We start from the raw sequence: 15,546 nt of genomic DNA on the forward strand, positions 1-15,546 counted from the left end.
CAATTTATCCCAATTTTTAAGAACATCCTCGTTTTCCAATTTAATTTGAGTTATGTCAAATTCACAGTCATCTGGATTTTGTTCGTCACTTTGAGTTAGAATCATTAAAACCTCCTCCTTTTTCTCTCCTTCCCTTTCAAAGTGCCTTTTAAGCATAAACTCATGACACACTCGGTGAGTCTTCATTCTATCTGGTGTTTTTACCACATAAACACATCCATTATAGTCAAAAGATATTGATTTGCACTTTTTGTCTTAGGAAGCGGTCCTACACAATCAATTAGGACCCTCGTAAACGGTTCCTCAAATGCTGGAATGGGTATTAAGGGCGCTGCTTTTATCCCTGCTTGAGGTTTCCCTATCACTTAACATGTGTGACATGATTGACAAAATTTAACTACATCTTTATGTAGTCCAGGCCAATAAAAATGTTTCTGGATTTTAGCTTGAGTTTTCCTTATTCCCAAATGACCTCCCACTGGTACCTCATGTGCAACTCGCAACTCCTCCTTTCTATACCCTACTGGCAATACTACTTGATGAACTTCTGCCCACTTTTCAACCGCCTGCATATGTACAGGTCTCCATTTTCTCATCAAGACATCACTTTTAAGGTAATAACACTCTGGTATACTCTCAGATTCCTCTTCCGTATATGCTTTCTGATATATCCGTTTTATCTCTACATTTTTTGTCGTAACTCCGCCAATTTTCCTGAGCTAAAAATATCCACCTCATCCTCCACCTGTTCTTGTTCTTTTTCTTTTTTTTTATAAATTTAGATTACCCAATTATTTTTTCCAATTAAGGGGCAATTTAGTGTGGCCAATCCACCTACTCTGCACATTTTTGGGTTGTGGGGGCGAAACCCACGCAGACACGGGGAGAATGTGCAAACTCCACACAGACAGTGACCCAGGGCCGGGATTCGAACCTGGGACCTCAGCACCGTGAGGCGGTTGTGCTAACCACTAGGCCACCGTGCTGCCCCTTCTTGTTCTTTTTCAACCGTCTGATCAAAAATCGCTTCTGATAATTGCGCTTCAACTTCATCTTCACTCTTTGATTTCTCTTCTTGTCTTAACCTGTGACTTTGCGACCTTGTTACTACACAATCCAGAAAAATCCCAGGATATTTGTCGTTCAACACTTCAGTTGCGTGATTTCTACTAGGTTATCAACCACAGTATGCATCACTCCCACCTGCGATCCAGCTATATCATTACCCAAGATAAACTGTATTCCTGGACAAGATACTCTCTCTATTACTCCTACTACCACTTCACCACTCTTCACTGGACTTTCCAACCTTACCTTATATAATGGAGCGCTACTCCTCTCACCCTGAATTCCACATATCACCACCTTTTCTGGCAACATTCTTCCCAAACTACATAATTCCTCATCTCTTACCATTAAAGATTGACTAGCTCCTGTATCTCTTAAAATTGTGACTTATTTACCTGCTCCTCCTGATACACATGAGTAAACTTTACCCACACAAGTAAATTATTTCAAGACATCTTTCACCTTCTGAACAATTACTTCTTGAACAGGCTGTACAATGTTTGCACCTCCTTCATTTCCCTTGGGCTTTTCTTTACCACTCTAACAAATCCCACTACCTGTTTTACCACATCAGCCTTCTCAGTGCTTTTCTTCAACCACCAACAATGTGACTTTACGTGGCCTAGTTTCTTACAGTGAAAACATTTGAAACTTTTCATTTCTTTTCCACCCTCCTGGATTTATTTTTTAATCTGAGGTACACTCTCTTTATTGTCTCCCATCAGATCACCTCTACCTTTACCACTTGAGTATTTCTCATGTCCCCAGTTTCTATCCCTCACCAGCTGAAACTGGTCGGAAACCAATCTTTGATTTATGAACTAATTCATAATCATCTGCCATTTCTGCTGCTAATCTCGCAGTTTTAACTCTCTGTTCGTCCACATGAGTTCTCACTACATCAGGAATTGAATTTTTAAACTCCTCCAAAAGTATAATTTCTCTGAGAGATTCATACGTTTGGTCTATTTTCAAAGCCCTTATCCACCTATCAAAATTACTCTGTTTGAGCCTTTCAAACTCCATGTATGTTTGACCAAATTCTTCCTTAAATTTCTAAACCTTTGTCTGTAAGCCTCAGGCACTAGCTCATATGCACTTAAGATGGATTTCTTCACCTCCTCATACATTCCAGATACCTCCTATGGTAGTGATGCAAACACTTCACAAGCTCTACCTACCAGCTTTGTTTGAATTAGTAACACCCACATGTCCTGTGGCCATTTCATTTGTTTAGCTACCTTCTCAAATGAAATGAAAAATGCTTCCACTTCCTTCTCGTCAAACCTTGGCAATGCTTGGACATAATTAAATAGATTCCCGCCACGTCTTCAACTTTGACGCTCTTTCTCACTATCCTCATCACTATCATCCAACTGTACGTTTCCCTTTACATCTGCCAATTTTAACTGACTGTCTTGTTTCATGGCCATTTTCTGAAGTTCAAACTCTCTCTCTTTATCTTTTTCCCTGATCTGTATCTCCCTTTCTCTTTCTTTTTGTTATGCTAGGGCTATTCTTTATTTTCTCTCCTTTTCTTTTTTCTCTCTCTCTCTTTCTTTTTACGCTCTCTCTCTTTTATATTCAAGCCGCTTTAATTCTTTCTCATGTTCCATTTGTTTAATTTGCAACTGGATTTTTGCCATTTCCAATGAGTCAAACTGTATCTCAGGCAACTTTAAATGCTTAGCCACCGCCATAATTACCTCATATTTTCGCATTTTGTCAGTTAATGTTCACTGCAATGTTTTTGCCAAATCTAACAGTCTGCCTTATTTCTTAAAGGTACATTTCTTAAACATCCAATTCTTAAAGGCACTCTGACATGACGCTAGCCACTGTTGGGTGTGGTCTAGCATCGTAATAATTGAGGGGAGCAGCGGGCGACTCTCAACCTCCTGGCCAGGGCTGAGGAGGGTGAGCAACCAACCAAAAAGAACCGAGGCCAGATAGCCAACAGCAGCAACCAGGCAGTTAGACAGGGGTACACATGGGCATCTAGGATCAACACTCGAGGCCCGGCCACATGAGCAAGAGTCGACAGGTGTGAGGAAGGCCAGGCAAGTGCCAGCATCATGTCTCAGAGAATCGGGGAGCAGCAGTCAGTGGGGTGACTCAACCAGAGGCCAGAGGCTTAGAGTGAGGGCACTGGGCCAGGTTTCTGATTGAGGTTTCTTTTATGAATCCCGGCTTACCTTGACCATCCATCAGTGTCGGTCTCAACGTCATTGTGGGCGGGGCTCAATATTATTGGGCAGGGTTCGATGCCATTGGGACGGAGCTCGGTGCCATTGGGGTGGGGCTAGACATCATTCGGGGAGGGTTACCGCATCACCAGGGAATGGGGTGTGATTTGGGGCCCCCGCAAAAAGGAGAACCCGGGGCCTCCAAAAGTTTAAGTCCGCCTCTGGTCCGCAAAAAGCAGGTAACTCCAACCGCTAAGAGCCTACGTTAAGGTGATAAAAGGACTCATCAAATATACTATCAAACTTCACTTACTCACTAATAACCTGCCAATCAGTTTGTGTTCTGCCAGGTCCTCTTAGCTCCAGACCTTATTACAACCACAGTCCAAACAAAGACTGCATTCCAGAGGTGAGGTGTGAGTGGCTGTCCTTCAACCAAGAGAGACATTTACAAGGCTGAGTAAAACTGAAGTAACTGAGGATTAGAGAAAAAACATTCAGACGCACGGGTCATAGTGTCATGTAAGAGTACCTTTACGAAATAGGTGCTTTTTTAATAGAATAACTGCAGTGGGTGTACCTTTAAGAAATGGGTGTTTATTACTGCAGTGATGTCAGAGAGTGGGTGGAGCTGGACTGCCTGTCTGCTTTACTTTTGTTTTTGAGCACGCTGCTTTAGAGTGACCAGCAATCCATCTGACACCATTATATATACTGATCATAATTCGTTGATGTTTTTGGAGCGATTCCGGAATAACAATGCAAGGTTGTTTCACTGGAGTTTATTGTTACAGCCATTTCATTTTAAAATAGTACATTTGGCAGGATGAGAAAACGTGATAGCCGATGCTTTGTCATGAATGTGGTGAACAGAAGCAGGTTCAGTTGGAGGAAGAAGAACAAAAATGGACTATATTATTATTCCTGTTTGCATGTGTTGTTTTTTGAAACGAAAAAGTATATTTACTGTGTGCATTTGTTAAAGGATAGTGAAAAGGTGATGGTTGAAGTTGATGGTTTATTTTTTTGTGGGGGGAGGTGTCATGTGAGAGTACCTTTAAGAAATGGGTGTTTTTATAGCATAACTGTAGTGGGTGTACCTTTAAGAAATGGGTGTTTATTACTGCAGTGATGTCAGAGAGTGGGTAGAGCTTGGCTGTCTGCTTTACTTTCGTTTTTGAGCAGGCTGCTATAGAATGAGGTTTTTGTTTCATTTTCAAAGAGAAGAACTGCAGTGAAAGCCAGCAGATGTGCATGGATCTCTCTACAAGCTAAAGAGTGTTCATTTGGGTGATTTCCAAGGGATGACTGCTCTCATTAGAGAATTTAAACCTGACCTCTGAATTAAAAGGGTCTTTTGTCTTATGGATGTTGTTTGGGAATTTATTAAGGATTACTTAGTGTAGTATTCTTTGGGGGTTGTATTTGAATTGATGGTTGCTAAGATGTTCACTGTAAGATTTAAAAAGGTTAACTTGAGTTCATAGAATAAACATTGTTTTGCTTTAAAAAATACTTTTTGATTTCTACTGTACCACACCTGTAGAGTGGGCCGTGTGATCCCCATTCCACAATCTATTAAAAGTTGTGGGTCAAGTGAACTCCATGATACACTTGTGGTATTCTAAACCTTGGCCCATAACAATACCTGACACAAAGAAAAGGATAAACAACACCACCTCCACAGTGCGTACTTAGCCCCCTACTATACTTCTTATACCCACACGACTGCGTGTGGCTCCAACTCCATCTAGACGTTTGCTGATTACATGACCATAGTGGGTTGGATCTCAAACAATGATGAGTCTGTGTACAGGAGGGATTTAGAGAACCTAGTGGCATAGTGCAACAACAACAATCTCTCCCGCAATGTCAGCAAAATGAAGGAGCTGGTCATTAACTTCAGGAAGCACAGTTTCGTACATATTCCTGCCTGCATCAATGGGGCCGAGGTGGAGATGGTGCCAGCTTCAAATTCCTAGGTTTTCACATCACCAACAATCTGTCCTGGTCCACCCATGTCAATGCTACAATGAAGAAAGCACAGCAGTGCCTATATTTCCTCAGGGAATGAAGGAAATTCGGCATGTCCACATTGAATCTTCCCAATTTTTACATTTGCACCATAGAAAGCATCCTATCCTTCTGCATCACAGCTTGGTATAGCAACTGCTGAGCCCAAGACCGTAAGAAACTACAGAGTCGTGAACACAGCCCAGTCCATCACGAGTAACAGCCTCCCATTTACTGACTCTGTCCACACCTGCCCCTGCCTTGGGAAAGCGGGCATCATAATCAAAGGCCCCTCCCACCCGCGTTATTCTCTCTTCCAACCTCTTCCATCAGCAGAAAATACAAAAGTCTGAGAACACGCATTAACAAATTCAAAAACAGCTTCTTCTGCACTATTACCAGATCCTCATATGGACTGAACTGATCTCTCCACGCTTCTTCTCTACAGTTATAGCACTACACTCCGATGCTTCACCCATGTCTGTGTATTTATACTGTGTACTTATGTATGTCCTATGTTTTTCATGAATGGAACAATCTGCCTGGACTGTACGCAGAACAATACTTTTCACTGTACTTGTTGCACGTGACAATAAATCTTTTTAAAAATAAATTTAGAGTACCCAACTCATTTTTTCCAATTAAGGGGCAGTTTAGCGTAGCCAATCCACCTAGCCTGCACATCTTTGGGTTGTGGGGGCAAAACCCACGCAAACACGGGGAGAATGTGCAAACTCCACACAGTGACGCAGAGCCGGGATCGAACCTGGGACCTCGGCGCTGTGAGGCAGCAGGGCTAAACCACTGTGCCACCGTGCTGCCCTACGTGACAATAATACTAAATCTAAAATGGTTATAGTTTCTGAAGGTTAACTATTTCAGCCTATCATTACTCCATTCACCTCTATTGCATTTTGTCCTTTACATTTGCTTTGACAGTGCTTCTCACTTTTATGATTTACTGTTCTAATCTATCCCAATTCCAATCCAAAACAAGTACTTTGTATAGTGTTATAATTCTTGTGTTTTTCTCTAGCCCATTTTTGGCCCTTTGCACTTGACTTTGCCTCATTTGTAGTAATATTGTTATTGTCCTGTACGGGCTGAGATTATTCATGAAGGCCTCGCCTTCTCAAGTTTACCCCTCGCCTGAGGTGTGATCCTCAGGTTAAATCACCACCAGTCAGCTTTCCCCCTCGAAGGGGAAAGCAGCCTATGGTCATCTGGGACTGTGGCGACTTTACTTACAGTACTATAGTTTAATCCTGATCCTTGAAGAATTTATCTGTCCCATGTTTTAGCCCTGAGCCTTTAGAGTTTCTCTTATCATAATTTCTGAGGCCAGTTATTTTGGTTCAGTTTGTTCGCCTTCTTTTGTCCTAATCCTGTAATGCGCTGTGACCCGTCACGTCTTGCTCGTCCTGGATTAGTCTGGATCTATATTTAACTGATCCTCTGCTATACTTTAGCAACCCTCAAGATCCACTGGTATCCTGATGTTTGTTACATTCCTTCTTAACTGATCTACCCCATGTTTTATCGCAGTCCTGATCTTGTAAAGTTTCCTTTTTCTACAAGTATTCCCTGTTTTATATATCCAGGCTGTGCCCTGCTTATGTCTCAGCTCTTACCAGCTACTCTCCAGAGTTTTGTCTTGATCCTGCAGGTGTTTTGTTTAACATTTTAGCTAGGAGCTTGATTAAAACACTTCCCGAAGGTCTGTTTTAGCTTCTGCTTTTAAGATAACCGTATTGATGTCTTCCCAGTAATGTAGCCGACGTTTGTTGATTTTCTCCCTGACCGTGGCTACTTGGTCATTTTATTATCAGTGATTTTTAATAATCCATGTCAGCACTTTTTCCTTGACAGTCACGTCTGACCCTCGCTTGTCCACTGGGAAGGCTTCACTTCTGAAACGGATTTTCCCCTGCCCTAATTGGGATGAGCCAGTTCAGCGGAAGGAATCCAGCCACTGAGCTGGTCATCTGTCTGTGTTTCTCTTCCCGCACCTCGTGGGGCGCAGGGCTGAACTTCCACCCGTTCTCATGGCAAGGTATTTCCTGGAACTGGTGGTTAGCCTCATGAGGGGGGCACCAGTTCACATCAAGCACGGCCGAGCGCTAATCTCTCCTTACCGCACTTGTGGATGGGCCCCACAAGCGCTTTATGACTGGGCGTGGAGCCGGTGGTTTTCATGTCAATATGGTTTCCGGGGATACCCCCCCCCCCCCCCCCCCCCCAATTATTCAGCCCCCAGTGTTAGAGTAGTAGAATTTCCTCCAACTATTTATTGGAAATCCAAAAAAGCCATAATCTTTGGTCCCCCATTACGAATTTTGCCCGCTGACCATTGTTTCCATCTCTGTCTCTCTCTATCTGGAAATCGCCTGAAGCTAAGCTTCACCAACCACAGGCATGTTGCTTTCCACCGCGAGGTGAGCTTCCGACCCCACATCGAAGACCACTGGTGCCTGAAGGAAGCCACGTGTGATCAAAGTTTCCACCTTTATTTGGAGCATTATTAATTTTTAGAATAAGCCTCCTGACAGACAATTTTGTTAATGCTTTCCCAAAATCCATGTACACTACATCTACCGTGTGTTGGTATTTTTTTTTAGAGAAACTGCTATGCATGTCTTGCCAATTGTCCGTGGTTATTCCTGGCCTTTCGAAGAGTTCATTCATTTGATTTTTAAATATAAATTCGAAGCGTTTGCCCAAACATGTTAGATTAACTGCTGTCCAGTTAGCCGGATTGCCTTTCTCCGCCTTGGCATTCTGCAGTCCCACGGCACGATTTGCATGTTTAAAGGGGATTGAAAACCTGTGCTGAGGACCTCTGGTACCTCCTCACTGGCTTCTGTCAAAAACTAGAATGCCTGCCATCCGGGTTCAGTGACTTGTTCACCTTGAGTTTTATTCTCACAACCAATTCCTTTTATATGTGTAATGCTGTCCATTGTGTTGACCGGATTTGGTTATTCTTCTAATCACGAATATCCTTGACTCTCTCATATTTTCGTACCAATCCTGCAGAATTTGCTTCTCAAGTGTCTTAATCCTAATCCAGCCAAACTGGCTGCCCTGTTTTGTCCTCTGCTCCTGTTGAGCTGCACTCTTCTATGTTTATTCCTAATCTTGTAGCTGGGGCTCACTGGCATCGCCAAATTCATGCTGTGCCTGTCCTGCTCTTCCAATGGACCAAATCTGGTCGCCCTTGTTCTTCAGTATATTGGGGATTTTTGGTCCAGATGTTTTAGAAATTACAGCTCTGGAGCTCTCCAGTACTTTCACCCATTGTCATTATACACAGCCCCTTGTTTCTACTCTGTTCTCCCCCTAATCATTTTTGCAGTCCCAATCTTGCAACCAAGCCCCGGCCCTGTATTTTTGTTGAACACTCTCCGTTTTGTACAGAGCTGTATTGTACTCTGTGCTCGGTTTCTTCTCTGCTCTCCCAATTGTTGCATCGATTCTAATCGTGTGTCAGTACTCTTACACTTTTGTTACGCCACTCCTGTAGCCATGGTTTGTTCTGGTTATCACTCCCCAACCACCTCTATTCTTGTGATAGTCCTGAAATAGGCTGAACTCTGTGCCAGGTTATCACTTTTCCAACTATTCTTACATTGAAAAAAGCAATGGCAAATTGCATTTATATAGCACCCTCCCAGTATCAAAATGGCTCAAGGTGTTCCATAGGAATATGATCAAACTGGTTTCACTAGGCCATATAAGGAGACATTAGGACAGGTGACTAAAAGCCTAAAGACTAAAAGATGCAGACTTTAAGGAATAGCTTAAAGGAGGAGAGGCGGAAACTTTTAGGGAAAAAATTCTTGAACTTGTGGTCTACAGAGCTAAGGCATGGCTGCCAATGCACTGCTGGGAAAATCAAGGATGTGTAAGAGGCCAGGATTGGAGGAGCACAGACATCTCAGAGCTGGAGGAAGTTACAGAGATAGGGATAGGCAAGGGAATTGAAAAGTTTCAAAAACAGGGATGGAAATATTTAAATTGTTATTATTGGACCAGGAACGATGGACCAATATGGAGGATGATGTGCAAACAGGACTTGTGTCAGTTAGTATATGGCAACACGTTTATGGGTAGTCCTGATTGTGTATCTGTGTTGAGACAAAGATTTTCTCTTTGTCACCCTTGCCACAATCGTTACAATAGTCCCGATTCTGCATTTGTCTTATATTCTTGAGTTCGGTCACCTCTCTGTGATTTAATTTCTCCTAATCTTGAACTCTGCAGTCTCCCTCTACTGCGTCAGTGTTGGGGTCTGTCTATATTCTCTCCCAGAATTTTGGCCTGCTCCTCCATTTGGTGATTTATTCTGGTCCAGATTTTCATTCTGCCTAATAATTCTGTTCTCTTTCAGGTCTGTCTTTTTTTATTTCTATCTGCTCCTCTATAGATCCTGATTTGGTGTCCGTGCGCCCACCTCAGCCCCCCTTTGAGGTTCTTTGTGCCCTACTTGTCCCTTTTCTATAGTGTGACTATGTGCGGGGGGGGGGGGGGGGGGGGGGGGAGAATTAATTAATTTAATTCACTCCAATCCTCATCTGTGCTCCGTCTCAGGGTTTGTCTCTGGTTGTCTATTGTTTTGTTACTCTTGATTTCATTTCCTTAATGTCTTGGAGTTTACCTCTGTCCCTCAGTGGGTGCATTAGTCCCGGTTCTGTACCTGAACTCTGTGCCAGGTTTTCCTTCTGACCCTGCGTTGCATTACTTTTGGTCTTGTTTCTCGACTATCACAGCAGAGCCTCTGTCCTGCTCTTTTGGTGATTAGTCCCAATTCTGTTCATTCACTTGCCCCCGGACCCAGCCTCTGATTCTATTTCCATAGGTCCGAGGGTTTCTCTCTATCCTTTGGTTGTCGTTCAGCGGCACTTGTTCATAACGCACACTTCCCCTCACTTTCTCCTCTTTCTAATGTGACATTAACCCCGATCTCTGACTCTCCACTCTTCGTTAATTTGCCGCACCGTATTCGATTTCCAAGATGTTGCCGGGGATGAGGAGGGTGGTCGTCACTACCCCCCCCCCCCCCCCACCCTCCACCTACCTGCACTGCCCTCCTCCTCCAGAATAGTCCCGATTCTGCATCCGAAATCACTTTGATCCCCGGAGCAAACGCGGCGAGTCCTGATTCTGCATCTGGAATCCGCTCCAAAGTTTCCGCCTGTCCCTCCTCTGGCTGTGGGTCCTGATGCCAGATGCCTTAAACTCCGTCCCTGGATTTCCCAATGCCCTGTTTTTTTTGGGGGGGGGGGGGGGGGGGGGGATCCGTGACTCTTGTCCTCTCGAGCCCTGTGATTGTTTGTGAATCTGATGCCTTTGGCTTTCTTGACTGTCCTGGTTTTGGAGGAGGGCGGTGCATTAAGTCTTGATTTCTGTGTGTGTTTATACATACATATATATATATATATATATAAATATATATTTGACGCTGTGTCGGGATTTCTTTAATTAAAAAAAAATCATCTTCCTAACACCACCTCTGCAAACACCAAACAACCTGAAGAGACAGTGGCATTAGTCCTGATCCGAAGCTGGGCTGAGCTCTGTGGCGTGTGTTGCTGGCTGCCCCTGTGTCTGTTCACGGCCTCTCTGGCTGATGTTTACTGTGTGATTGTCCCAGATTAATCCGCTGGCATGGTGGAGGTGATAGTGGTGGCTGTGGCTCTGGCGGTAGTGGTGGCAGCAGCAGCCAGCCAGCAGCAGCAGCAACAAGCAGCAGCAGCTCGCCGTCCCTGCCGGCTTCCGCGATCCCACTGAGGAAGCTCCTCTCCCGGGCAGAAACGCCAGCATTTCTCCAACATGTGTGCCGCGGGACGCCAGCAGCAAACGCAGACCCGCTTCTTCAGACACACCGCCGGGCAAATGTAAACAGCTCCACAACCACCCGCCCCCCCAACCCCCTCTCAAAAAAAAACTTTATCCCTCTCTCCCTCCCCCCCCCCCCCCCACCAACAAAACAAACAACAAAAAAAGCAAGAAAAAAAAAGCGTTTTCACGATTGTAGGATGATTGCTAAAAGCCGGATCTTTACCGTGGAGTTGATGGAGAAAACAGTGGAATACACACCAGGACCGCTTATAATTCAGCGATTAGTACTGTGGTGAACTCGAGAGAAGGCGCGGGGGTTTGCGATGAGTTAGTTATCGCAGTCCTTCTTTCTTTTCAGTTTTTGTTTAGTTGATTGCTGCTTTATTTAATTCTGAAGGCAAAACGTCAGAGGAAAGCCCGCCGCTCGTCCAGTTTTGGATTGATTGTACAGCGGGATTTTAGACAGGCGCGCACAACTAACTAGACACCAACACCTTTTACAGAGCGTGTGGAAAAGTTGTCCTGAATAATTGTTTGGAAGAAGAGGAGAGGGGTGGGGGGGGGACACCTTTTTTTGAGAGGAGGACGGGAGGGGGGAGAGGGGAAGAGTGGGGACGAAACAATAACAACAACAAAAGGAGGAGGATGGGGGATTTTGTGACCCCCGGGACTGCGAACGGCAGCAGCCCGGGGATGGGAGCCGCGGCCGGGAAGCCGGGGAGCGGCGGCACTCCCAAGCACAGCACGGTGGTCCAGAGGCTCCGGCAGAGGATCGAGGGCTTCAGGCGGCACCACAACAACTGCGAGGTGAGGCGCCAGCAAACGCAGGCTCAGCAGATCGAGCTGGACCGCCAGGAGACCTTGACGCTCCACCAGCGGTGCCTGGAGCTCAAGGCGAAGAAGACGGGCAAGCACCGGCAACAGGACGCCGCCTTCCGGAGCAAGCACTGCGAGGCCGAGCCTCCTGCCTCGGCTCCGGCCGCTGCTCCGGACCAGAGGAGCAACACTCTGATCGCGGTAAGGGCAAACTTTTCATCCCTCTTTCTCCCCGATCCTGCTGCCTGCTCTCCCAGTTTAAAGGGCGGGATGCCTCCACTGTCATTGGCCCTGGGTAGGCAAGGGTGCACACTTTAATAGGGGAGCACCTACATTATCTATAGCTTTGTGATGGGTAACTTGTCTCTGTTTTATATATATATACAAACCGCAGAAGTTTCAAGCAAACTTGAAATTGGTGTCCTACAAAGACGGTGTCATTAAGAAACAACCCTTGCAGACATTGACCATGGAGATGTATGGGAAATGATCCTCTTGTTGTGACATTTGATTCGGGGGAGCACTTGACCGTTCTGTTTCAATGTCTTTGCGCCTCTTTTCCTTCCTAAGGGATTTTGCGAATCTAACTCCCGCGTGGATTTCCCCGCAGCGAGTTCTTCACTTTCCTGACTTTGGTATTAATCATACCTCCTGCAACAACATTGGCATCGCGGAGGGGGTGAGAGGGGTTGTCTCTCTGGCGAGAGAGCACTCACCCTGAGTTCAGACAGGAAGCTGGCAAAGCCTGAATGCAGCTACTTGTGATACAGTGAAGTGCTCAACTTCCACCACTCCCCCCCCCCCCCCCCCCGCGCAATTTAAAAAAAAAAGCAGCTCCTCTCTGCCCCCCCCAGCAGCATTCGAACCGAGATGTTTTGATCGCTCCAATCTACTCTCATTTCCTGCCCGAGTAAAAGGGGGTGTTGCTCTGCGGCTTGAATTTAAAGAGGTGGGTGGGACTTTTGCTGTTGGAAGGGGGGGGGGGGGGGGGGGAGAGAGGAAACAGCTGAAGTCCCCATGCTGGAGAGAGAGAGAGAATATACACGAACTCGTTCAGAGGGACAGCTCAAGTTTCCACTGCACAGCTAGAGTTCAGTGTTCGCTGAACAGTAGCGAAGACTGTTAATATTTACTTATTCAGCATTGGTTAGATTGTTTCAACAGCCTGTGTGTGTGTGTCTTTATGCACGAAGACGCATTGATTCGAGGAAGGGAATCTTTGGAGGAATAGCCAGAACCTGGTCAGAGGGGTGGGCTTAAAGGATCAAGGGAGGTGGACAAGTGGAGAGCTTTAGGCAAGGGCACTTCAGAAAGTGGGGTCTCAGCTGCTGCTGAATAGCACTGGCAAAGGGGTGGCAATGCACAGGAGTTTGCAGGGAGAGGAATTGTGCCTTTTTGTTGGGTGGTCTGGCGGTGGAGGAGATTACAAAGTTTGAGAGGGGAAGGCCCATAATCGGATTTAAATATCAAAATTAGAATTTTAAACTTTAGGTGTGGGGACATCATATAATCATAGAATTTACAGTGCTGGAGAAGGCCATTCAGCCCATCGAGTCTGCACTGGCTCTTGGAAAGAGCACTCTACTTAACCCCACACCTCCACTCTATCCCCGTAACACTGCAACCCCATCTAACCTAAGGGCAATTTGGCATGGTCAATCCACCTAACTTGCACAGCTTTGGACTGTGGGAGGAAACCGGAGCACCTGGAGGAAACCCACGAAGAGAACATGCAGACTCCGCATAGACAGTGACCCAAGCCGGGAATCGAACCTGGGACCCTGGCGCTGTGAAGCCATAGTGCTAACCAACATGCTACCTTGCTGCCAGCTGATGTATATTAGCAAGGACAGGGATTGACTGGTAAATGGCAGTACAGCACTCACATCAGTTGTGCGCTGCACTGTATGGTCTGCTTGGTTATGGGGCTTGAACTCACGATCTTCAGACTTTACTGGGCATGAGCAAGGGTTTCAAGAACAGATGGGCTGAGTGGGGAGAGAGAAGGGGTGGAAGTGGATGTCCTTTGTGATGGAATGGTGGACTCTGTTGAAGGTTGCAAAAAGTCAAGGAGGATGAAGATAATGCATCACAGTCACAGCGAATATAGCTCATAACTTTGGTGAGGGCCGGTTTGGTGCTGTGGGAAGTGTGAAAATCTAATTGGAAAGGTTCAAATGTGGTTTTTTTTAGGAGTGGTGGGAACCGAGCTAGGAGACAACAGCTCATTCCAGAACATTTCACAGGAAAGAAAGGTTGGAGATGGGATGGTGGTTAGTGCATTAAGAGGGATCTGGCGAGGATGTGACTATGGCAGATTTGTGAGATAGGAAGACAGTATCTGGATAGGAATCCATTTGTGATGTATAATTAAAATGGAAGCCATGAAAGGAAGTTGGGTGATCAGGAGTTTAGTGGGAAGGAGTCAAGAAAACAGGGAGCAGGAATTGTGGATAAGGTGATTAGAGAGGCCACTGTGGAGGAACTAGAAAGAGACAGGTATTCAGTGCTGGATTATGGATAGGACCATGAGAAAGTTTAGTTTAGTTGGAAAGGAGGAGGTGATAAAATAGGGAAGGCTGCTGAATAGATAGTATGTGTTCTGAGAGATTTTTTTAAAAATTGATAAACTTCTTGGAATTGAGGTAATGACTGGGGTAGGAGATGGTGAAGGTTCACTGGGGACATAGGAGTCAGAATTGGGGAGGGCAAGTGAAGAAGCAGTTGAGGAAATTGTGGTGAATGGGTGACCAAAGTCTAGGCAGTTTGGTGACAGTGCAGTCATAAACAGCTATGAAAAAATATTTTTTACAGGGATAATGCAGGTGGAAATGTGGATTTCATATTAATTAGCATAGCCAAAAAAAATAATTATGGCAATCTCACATCATAACATCCAGTGCTCAAAATGCGCATCTGGTGAAGAAAAGGCAGGTTAATATTTTGAGTGTAGGTAGATCCTTGGTGTGATTCAAATCCTACTCATTTTCTCTGGGAAGAGAAACAAATGACTTTTGGTATTCATCTAGTAATTTGGTCCTTTTTCGACTAGATTGGAGACAGACATAAGTGTAAAGGATGATTGTTGGCAAACCTAAACAGCACTGGGGAACCTTTCAATGTGAGTCGGTCAAAATGGAAAGGGAGCAATTTCAGTTGCTTCCTTTATCTTAATTTAAATCTTTTCATATCATTCTAAAATCAGATCTGAAATTGAATATATTTCAATGCAGTTGTAAGTCAGAACCTCTCCAGCTGCAGGCTATACGCAGGTACTGATTTTAATTGACTTTATGGACCCATGGTAGATTTACACCCCATAATCATTTACAATTTGTCTGTGTTCCCCATATCCCGCTTGTAACTCTGTTCACCAGTTGTACAGGTTGGGCCTTTCCCCTGGTGTTTGTTCTCACTGCTTTTTCTCTGAAATCTGTACTTCTACAAAGCCTGCGAAAGTGTTGATCAATGTTATCAGGAGAACTTTGCTCAATCTACTTCGTCCGATTCGAATGCAGATTGTGGCTATGGATCTCCTTATGCAGATGGCCATAGGTCACTATAGGACTTACACTTGGGATTGTTCTCTACCATTCACAGCATATTGAAAAAGGCAGAATCT

General features: G+C 44.9%; 1 protein-coding gene across 2 annotated transcripts in view; it reads left to right on the forward strand.

Moving 5' to 3' along the window:
- The window catches only part of maml3 (mastermind-like transcriptional coactivator 3), a 631,458-nt gene that overhangs the window by 18,563 nt on the left and 597,349 nt on the right, over window positions 1-15,546 (forward strand). Inside the window, exon 1 of one of the 2 annotated variants that reach the window (XM_038792472.1) lies at window positions 11,754-12,125. The exons of the other annotated variant lie outside the window; for it this stretch is intronic. Within the exon in view, the coding sequence (XP_038648400.1) occupies window positions 11,754-12,125 (372 nt within the window). Of the gene's footprint in view, window positions 1-11,753; window positions 12,126-15,546 lie in introns of those variants that run through there. 2 annotated transcript variants of the gene reach the window in all.

This window comes from Scyliorhinus canicula, chromosome 3 (genome assembly GCF_902713615.1).
Source record: "Scyliorhinus canicula chromosome 3, sScyCan1.1, whole genome shotgun sequence".
In the NCBI taxonomy this organism is placed as follows: Eukaryota; Metazoa; Chordata; class Chondrichthyes; order Carcharhiniformes; family Scyliorhinidae; genus Scyliorhinus; species Scyliorhinus canicula.